This window comes from Phytophthora infestans, genomic scaffold (assembly GCF_000142945.1).
Source record: "Phytophthora infestans T30-4 supercont1.16 genomic scaffold, whole genome shotgun sequence".
Taxonomy (NCBI): Eukaryota; Oomycota; class Peronosporomycetes; order Peronosporales; family Peronosporaceae; genus Phytophthora; species Phytophthora infestans.
This window is the reverse complement of record NW_003303743.1, coordinates 858781-868227: the sequence shown is the minus strand read 5'-3', so window position 1 is coordinate 868227 and position 9447 is coordinate 858781. Positions and strand designations below refer to the sequence as shown.

The following is a 9447-nucleotide window of genomic DNA, read 5'->3' as shown; positions in this document are numbered from 1 at the left end:
TCAGAAATAACCTTACGAATGTCGCTCCTGCTGTTGATGGCAACCGGCTTGTCGAATGCAGAGGTATTGCTCAGATTTGGATGAAAGTATCTCGTGTCGGAATCATCGGTTTTGCTAACAAGATCGTACCCGAGAGCAACATTTACCTTATAAGCACTTTTCAGACTCTCAAGAACGTTCTCGAGCTTGTCGTAGAACTCACCAGGTTGAATCCCCTCGTATAGGTGGGACTCCATGTGGTTGTCCTTGAAAAAGCGATAGTGAGGATCAGCCTTATAGTCCGAAGACAAGTGCTTCTCCAGCTTATTGAGGCTGATCTTGTACTGCATAGCCACCAGCTTGAGATTGCTTAGGGACGATAGACTGCTTACATAGACCATCTTACCAGTCTTACCGCCCGGTAGCTACTACCCCATTTTATTGCTTAAACACATCCAGCCTCAGGAGATTCATCTGAACGAGAGGCTCTGTGATGTATTTGATCGGCAATCGAGTATGATACTTATTCCAATTGCCATTGAAAACAAGCACTGATGTCTTTTGATTGTTGATTTCAACAAGAAATACATCATTCAACTCGATCCCATGCAGCATCGACCAACCTACTCATTTTTATCCAAGACATGCAAGTCGTATCTTGCACCGCTTCTAAGGGCAAAATATGCAGACTACACAATCAAGAAAGCCGACAATATCCGCCAAGAAGACGGGCATAACTGTGGAGTCATCGTCATTTACTACATGGAAAGCTACATCAGCACCCGCATCGTGACGAATCCAAATCAAGTTTTGCTCCAGAGTATTCGACTAGCATACTTTGTCCAAGGTCTCCGTCGACTCTATTCCGACAAAGACCTTCGCTTTTTTGGCTAGTATCATCGATTACAGAGATGACGGACAAGTTGGAAGTCGGAGTTGACAACACTAGCCAATCTATCAATATATCTCTCAGTTGAAAGTTCCTTACTTAACAGTCATTTGTACATGTACCTCATTTATCATTCCACAACACTGAAAGTGCCTCATTTATTAATGTGGCGAGCCTCTGTCTTGCTTATATCGATTTGGTAATTTACCGCGACAGAATAAATTATCGTGTATAAACGTGTGTTCCTGACGTATGTGGACGATTTGTGACTCACATATCGTCCACATACACGAACTATTTATGGAATGAGTATGTAACAGCATACACCGCCAATATTTAATCTTTTTAGTCCTTTAAGCTCGTATGTGAACATGTTTATTATATATTTACAGCTGTATTATTCTCGGTTGGATGACTTTGTGTATTGAGATTTTGTATCAGGATCGACTTTATATCACTGGCGACTTTTTTCATCTCAAGAATTTTTTAAGCTAAGTTCGGTTTCAGCGCTAAGTTCGTTTACATCCTCATTAAGTTCGATTTTGGGTTTTCGCTTCCGAGCACGATCTGCTCTCGATTGTTATCGTCGTAGCTCTTTTGGTAGGACAAGCGCGCTTCGCGTGTGCGCTGGTAGTAGCGCTATTGCGCTGCATTAATGCGCTTCTTCTTAGCTTGGTATTGTTCAAGTGAGTATGCCGCCATCTTTCTATACATTACATGTACTAACTTTAGGACGATTTTTTTTACCATATCGAAGGAGTGTTGATGATATTTTTACACACATCTAGAACTACGATGAAATTAAAACGCGCCATCGGAATGAGCACTGCTTGAACGCGAGCTGCTGAGAACTCAGAAGACTTCCCGATGGTGGAGCACCATACTCCACTCAAAAAAGTCGAACAAGTTAGTGAGTTTCTGCGCCAACGTATCCAAGAATTTGCGACACGACGCTTTCGAGCTCATTCCGTTGCATCGCAGTGGCTTCTTGATTAATGCGTACTCATTGATTATTCGAGAGCATGCAATGAATCTTCCCGACGATTTCTTTCAATCCTGCAAACGACGGTAGCGTATCCGAGACAGAGAGAGAGAGCATACATGCTTTCGGACCCTCTCGTCTTCGCTGACTAAGAACCTCCACTCGAGGTAATTTGTCACGATGCCATAAGTCACAGAAAGTTCTTCAACATCAGCCAGCGCTTCGAGCCCCGTCATATTTTGAACAACTCCTTGATCCATATCTTCTCTTTTTGCCTGGACGATGAATACTTTTTTCTTGCCACGCTTCAACACAAACTCGAATCGACCTTTAACGAGCACGTTCTTTCCATTCACGTCCTCTTCGACTAATATCTGGACATCACCGAGCAGACGACTGACTGTCTCGAGGATTGGAGCGATGAAAAATAATCTCTTCGCCTCTTCCCCGTCAGTAACTTCACCATACAGTTTCCGTAAGTCAACAATACGAGCGAGGAGTAGGTCGATGTCGGCGTCAGGTACATCGCTTGGCTGAGGCTTGTAAGACTCAAAGTTGTATATAGGTTTGATATCTTCCCAACAAAGACTCGAATAACCCACAAACCCGTCGACATCGTGCTTTTTTCGCTTCTTGTTGGTTTCTTGATTGCTCGTCTTCAAGTTTCCGTTTCGATTCTTCTGTCGGATCATTTCATAAATCGCAGCCCATCGTTTGAGACGTTCGGGATGACGATGAATTGTCGTTGGCGCAGCCGAGAGCTCAACTGACGCCACGGCATATCCAGCCACGTCAGGAACCACCACCAGCACGTGAATTTGTCTCGACTTCGGGGCGTACTACTGTACTGTCATCTTGTTGGCTATCAAAACATCTTCGACCGTCCACGTCGCCACCATTTTCTCTTCATCAATCAAGCAGGGCCCCCGAAAAAATAAATTGACGACACAGTAATTTCAATAAATAAGCAGACATTATTTATGTTGTTACCCTAAACTAGGCTCGTGCATAATTTATGGTGGCTGCATATTACATACGGTAATTTATGCGTACAGTTTCCTGAAGTTATCTGCAGCAGTCAATCGATCGCCACGAACCAGTCGTTTTGTTGCCGAATTGGCTGATCTCAGCAGACTCATTTTCTTTTCTCTCACTTCCCACGCCGACACTCCCGTTACCATGGTCTTCTCGTCTCGACGCAGTGTGCGCTCCACGTTCACGCCAGCACAAATTGCTGCGTTCTTCTTTCAACCGTGCCGCGACGAGTTCGATGAAGTCATCCTCAAGTACTACCGCTGTCGTTGCGGCACGGTTCGAAAGCAGGCTAGCTGCAATGGCTTTTCCAACCTGGTATCGCACGTTCGAAGCGAGCACTTAACCCATGAGAGCCTCATGCTCGCCGCCAGCTCGGCCGAGACGGGGTCTATCCTCAACTACGTGCGGCGCTCCTCTCTCAATCTATTCAGCTGGATGGAGTGGATCCTAAAAAGCAATCTTCCGCTGTCATTCTGTGAGAATGAGGCGGCCAAAAGGTAAGTCATACGCATTTCTAAAGTTGCCTATGAATTTCTAACTTCTGTTTCTATTTGCTTTCTATAGGTACTAACCTTGACTCAATTTGTGTCGAGACGCTCGTCTCTGGCATGAGTAGTGTGACGCGGGCCGTGGAGCGTGGCATCGCTGAAGAGATGCCTGACCTTTTTGGGCTAATTGGTCTCGTGCTTCAGAGCATTACATTGCAGTGTACGCTCGCTACGAGGTGGACGGGGTCGTCAAGACTCCTCTTCTTTGTATGGCTCCACTGCTCAACGAGGAGGAGGAAGACCTCTCCGCCCGCGGCCACATGGAGTTTCTTGCCACTATGCTGCCTCGAGACTACTGCTAGCAGCTGGGCCAGTGCTGTTTCCTGGTGGGAGACAACTGCTCGGCTAACCGGCGGCTCGCAACGCTGATGGGTGTGCCGCTAATCGGCTGTGCCAGCCACCGCCTTAACCGAGCAGTGCAAGCTGACATGCAAGACTATGAGGACGAGCTGGATGCTGTCCAGAAGTTAATGATCAAGCTTCGTAACCTGACGCAAAGTGCCAAGCTGAGGTAAGTTTGAACTGATAATGATGTAGTTAGAAACGTTTCTAATTGGGTTTCTATTTTAAATGTAGAACTAAAACGCCGCTCCGTCCAGTTATCCGCCAAGATACTCGATGGAGCTCCACTTTCGCTATGGTGATGCGGTACTTCACACTACTGGAGTTTATCGACAGCAATGACGACGACATCGCAGATTTGCTGCCGTCCCCTTCGTACAACCGCCGTTTGCGTGCTCTGCTAGCAGACTTGAAGAAGGTCGAGTCCGTTGCAAAAGCTTTGCAGGGAAACGAAGTATCACTACTTGATGCTCGAGTGTGGCTGGATGGCTTGATTTCCATCAAACCACACTACGCTCGGTACATTAATACGTGCAGCATATTTTTTCCTTTTCTAGTATCCATTGCTAATTTGTTTTGTATTCACTATGAACACGAGGCCCACGCGCTGAAATTGTTCACAGCCCTGACTTTGAGTCAGGGTGTGTACGGGTCTTAGGCGGCAGCCCGCCTCACGCGAGCTGAAAAAACAGTGTTGACTCCGTTCAAGTCGACAGGCCCTTCTGCAGTGAGTGAAGACGAGGACGACGGCGAAGATTCGTTCGTCCAGCTGCTTCAAAAGAGACGCCGACTTGCCGCGAAGGAGACCAAGTACAAGCTCTTGCATGCAATCCCTGCGACGTCCAACGTGGTGAAGCGCTTTTTTAGCGTTGCTCGTACCACGTTTGGCCAAGAACGCCATGGACTGCAGCCCATTACTTTAGAAATGATTCTCTTCCTGCGCGAAAACGCTGGTTACTGGGACGCACAAACACTTGACACAGCAACTCGAGCGTAGATACCTGTTATTGATTCAATAAACCTTAGTTATTGCAGCAGTAACTCAATTATTTATTGGTCTTCTAGCTAAAGCATCATAACGTATTGCCAACATACAAGCTAGCTTCGCGATAATTTATCTTAAAGTTGCTATTACGATAAATAACAATATCATTTTCGGACCCCCTGCAATCAAGGCTTGTACATCCTGATGGATCATCCCTTTGTCCAGATCTTGTGCAGCAGGGTCGTCGTCCGGCAGCCACGCGTCGCCCTTCTTCGCCAGGAAGAGCTTCAGCTTGTCTGCTTCACACTTGATCGTGTTGGGCTTCTTCTCCTTGATCGCCTCATTCAAGTGGCCCACCAACTTGTTCTCATCAATGTCCACAGGGAAAGCACTTCCTGCAACTCCAACGATGGAATGAGAAATTTCCTCAGTCTATGCGACAACCCTTCTATCCGCTTAAATATGAACGGAAATTCTTCCTGAGGAACGAGGGTGTTGTTCGGAAGATGGAAAGGAAGCGAAGCAAACGTGACACTGCGCTCCCTGCTTTCAGCCAGTAGAGTCTCCTTAACGCCCAGCGATGCTCTCATGGCCAGTGCCTCGAGAGGTAACTGAAAAGCTCCTGCAGCAAGCAGTCCAAGGAGCTTCATCACTAACGAAATTGAACAGATTCTAGCAGGGATACTTTGATCACTTGACCTCTTTTTCTTGAATTTAAAAGTGACAGCGTCGTTGTTTCAAGGGCCATTTACGCCAGGGGGCCATTAGTCAGGGGTCTCTTTTCAAAGCGTTCGTTTTGGATCGCTTTGTCACCAGTCGGTAGGTTTCCTGGCAACATATCGAACAAGATTCGGAGCATTTCCGCTGGCAGTATCCGTGTTGATATCAATAACACCTAAAGTTGTAGTTCTCTTCAATGCTCGACGTCCCGAAGCGATTAATGAAAATGCTCTCCTTATTTATTAACCGAATTTCAGTTCTTTTCATAATACGAACCCAGGACCAAAATTCGAAAACACCGATCAAAATCAATTTATTTTCACTTGTTATTTTTGTACTACACGACCCACGATAGCGCAGGAGTGATCCCAAGAGCGAAGTGCAAAACCAGACCCAGTCAATGCTAGTGGAGTAACGGGTAATAGGCATCGTCAACCGTCTGCGCAGAATAGACAGCAACTGCCCGGCGGCGAACGACAACCAGCGCCACCACTGCAATCAACGCCGTCGCTCCGAACAATGCCGTAGCTGCAGGGTGTTCCTGAGCAGTCTCTGTTAGCAGCACAGCTCCATAGCTCGTACTAGGACTCGAGTAGGCGCCACCACCCGCGCTCGGCTCGCATCGCATGAGGTCCGCATTGGCATTCGGTAGATCCAGTAACGCCGTGCACGTCACTTCCGTCGAGTCACAGCCCTGGCAACACGACTTCTCTCCGGACTCCACGATTGTGCATTTATCATCGGCCTTCACGACGGTACCACCACAGGCTTCGTACAGTCCAGCCAAGTCATTTCCAGCGCATGCTTCGTACTCACACACGGAGTTTGGCGTGTCAAAAGTCGGGCCCTTGCAGTCTGATATCGAGAAATCCCGCTTGCACGTCTCGGTGGCAGTGGCTCCACTGTACTTGGTGTAGGTAAATACACATTCAACGTGGAAATCCGTGGCGGCTTCGGTTGTGGCCTTGTTCAGCATTGTAACAGCGAACCGGGTGACAATTTCAGGGGATTCCTGGGTCACACTTAAGATATCAATTGGTAAACGTCCTTCCAAAGCACCCGTGCACTCAACCTTCGCCACCTTCATTCTCAACTCCTCGCGAGAGTACTGCAAACCTGCGTTCGGGTGGAAGTCGAACGTCAGCTCGGCAAAGTCGCTACCTGGATATGCACACATGCCCGCGCCGATCGGTAGTCTCGACACGGATGTCTGGTACCACATGTTGTTGAATTTCTCACACACACTCACGGGGCTGTTGACGTGTAGATGAACGTAGAAGAAGAAGCGACGGACCAGACCACATTGCGTCCAGGCTTCGATTGTGATCTTCGTCTCTGGGTTCGAGAGCGTCAAAACATCGTCGTTATCGTACGTCACTTCTCCGTAGCTCTCCTGCTTGCCTGTCTTCCACAGTTGCCAGGACTCACCGTCCGAGACGAGCTTGTAGCGCCAGAACACGTAATCTGTAGCCTGACCGGTGGATGGTACCATAAGCGTCTGCGTCGTGTCGATAAGCTCCGACAATTTGGCTCTGAACTCACACTCTCCGTCGGTGCCACCGAACGACGTGCAGTCCAATGAGCGATGGACTTGAGTTACCGTTTGGTAGGCTTCGTCCTCCACTTGAGCGAGCACAGACTCTGTCTCAGCCTTGGCATCAGCGGTTATCGACGCGGTCACCGTCGCCATTGTGTATCCATTCATAACCAAACACTGACTAAACTGGCAGGTTTGATCACTGTCACCCTCGCACGAGCGTACGTCGTAGTCCGCGCCACAACGGTAGTCCGTCCACCATTCCTTCAACGACGTGTCCATCTTGCAGCATCTCGTACACTGGCCGATAGGAACAGGTGCATCAGTGTTATCGCAGCCATTGCCTTGTGTCAAGAGAGGGTTCGTCTTGGTCCTTTGGGACGCGAGTAGATCTTGCAACACTTTATCCTTGTTAAAGCACTGATGAGCTTGACTACAGTCGTGGTCTGTGTAGTCCTTCTCGAAGAAATCTCGGCGACTGAAAGACTCCTTATCGCAGCGGTTGTCCACACTACACGCGTCGTTCTTGGCCTTGGTTGCGAAGTCGAAGTACTGGTTGACGAGACCATTAGCCTTGTCTAAATTATCTGTCGTTAGCTCCGCCGAATTTGAGCATTGAGCCGAATCAGAGGTGTCGCAGAAGCCCTTGGGGCACGTTGTAGTGGCCTTTGGTCGGTTGTAGTCCACGATCACCAGACAACCTTTGCACGTAGCACTGGAGAAGTAGTCGTACGCGCTTACTTCAAGATGATACTTGCCGTAGGAGGTGAATTCCAAGTCGTTAATGTGGGCTTCGCGGTTTACCTGGTAGTCCTTTCCAGGTGACCACTTTGTGGTGAGTTGTAGTGTCGTGCGCAGCGCCCATCACTGGAGTGAAGCTTGAGGCTTTTGGGTAGAGCCCAACCACATCATGGAAGGTCAATGGATACGAAGCCCCCACTCCAACAGCACCACGGATGTCACGTCCCTTGTATTCCGCATCTTGCTCACGCTCTACCGTCAGGGTAATACGTGGGTCCTTGTACCCCTCCGACAGAATATCACGCTTATCAGCGACGTACCCATCGGTCGGGAACGGAACTGGTAGTCCCCACTTGGACGCCACCTCTTTAAAAGAACACACGGGCTCATTGGTGGTAACTTTATGCTTGAAGCCATTGCACTCGGCCCAGACACAAGGACAAGTGTCTTCCACTACTTTCTTGCAAGCAGCATGGCCATACTCGTTCTCTCCGATCTCGTAGCCGGCAGGACAATTGCAGAAGCATTGACGGGCGCCAAAGTCGTCCAGATACGTGACTGGAACGCCGTCATCCAAGTCTGCGCACTGCAAAGACCGCGTGACTGTGAACGGGTTGTACATGAACAGATCCACCACTTCTGGCAGGTCGATGAAGTTGCTAAAAGTGCCTCCACAGCTGGTGCCGCTCTTGCAGATATGGAAGTTAAACGTCTTGGACACGTGAGCATTCGCCTCAAACTTCTCCACCTCCGCGTAAGATTTCTCGCCAGTCACGAAAGAGATAACAGCGATCGGCTTGACGGAAAGTTTCACGTCGTCGTTGGCCAAGTTGACAATGTTACCGAGTACAGGGAACGCTTCTAGTCGCTCCAGGTCACTTGGAAGGACATCGTCGGCAAGCAACGCGGCTGGCGCGCCCCCCTGGTTTACCATGTGTGGGTCTTCGAGACCTTGTTTGGTCTTTTCACTGCGCTCTTCACACGCACCGGGCACCATCGTCGACTGAAACGTGATCTTGAGGTCGTCCACGTAGGCGACGTTAGCGATCGTGGCCTTAACTTGGTTCACCCATTGCCCCCACAACGTCTAAAGCCGAGTCGTTCAGACACTTGGAGAAGGCCAATACCACTGCAACTTCGCCATTGTCCTCGAACTTGCTCGTTTCCGTGCACCCGATGTGACCGTACTCGTTCGCGTTGACGTTTTTCAAAGCTGTAGTAGCAATCCCCTCGGAGATGAGAGTGCTGCTTGGGAGATCGTAGGGAAGTGACGCGAACGAGACAGTGCGTTCTCGGCTATCAGCCAGCAAGGAGTCCTTGAGACCAAGTGAGGCACTACTGGCCAGTGCTCCGACTGGCAGCCCCGCAGCAAGCAGCCCTAGCAGCTTCATTAGAGGGTTGAACGGACTTGGTTGTGATGATGGTGGGTGTGGTCGAGCAGTAGCAAATCCGAGAATGACAAAGGAAACATGGACCAAAGAAGAAAGGATATATCCTAATCCGACTTGAGCCAGCCTTCCTGAGCCGTTCATTGCTGGAAGATATCGTCTGGAGGGTCGCGGATCTTTGGATTTTGACAGCCATAACAGTCAATTTGATTGGCATGAGGAGTCGCTCAACCCAAGACTGCTCTAAAAGCAGGGTTGTTGGAGAAAGAAGTGACCGCTTAGGGGGAGGTCGGAGTACAAA

At 48.9% G+C, this 9447-nt stretch overlaps 1 protein-coding gene and 2 pseudogenes across 1 annotated transcript; all 3 read right to left on the bottom strand.

Moving 5' to 3' along the window:
* Positions 1-1918: 1918 nt before the first annotated feature.
* Positions 1919-2767, bottom strand: PITG_08787 (annotated as a pseudogene; the record flags this gene model as incomplete).
* Positions 2768-4937: 2170 nt separating this feature from the next.
* Positions 4938-5174, bottom strand: PITG_22860 (annotated as a pseudogene; the record flags this gene model as incomplete).
* Positions 5175-5814: 640 nt separating this feature from the next.
* On the bottom strand, positions 5815-9149 carry PITG_08785 (uncharacterized protein; the record flags this gene model as incomplete). Its single annotated transcript, XM_002902815.1, has 3 exons — positions 5815-7595; positions 7822-8845; positions 8886-9149. The coding sequence occupies 3 exons, from the start codon at positions 9147-9149 to the stop codon at positions 5884-5886; spliced, it is 3000 nt and encodes a 999-aa protein (XP_002902861.1).
* Positions 9150-9447: the final 298 nt, after the last annotated feature.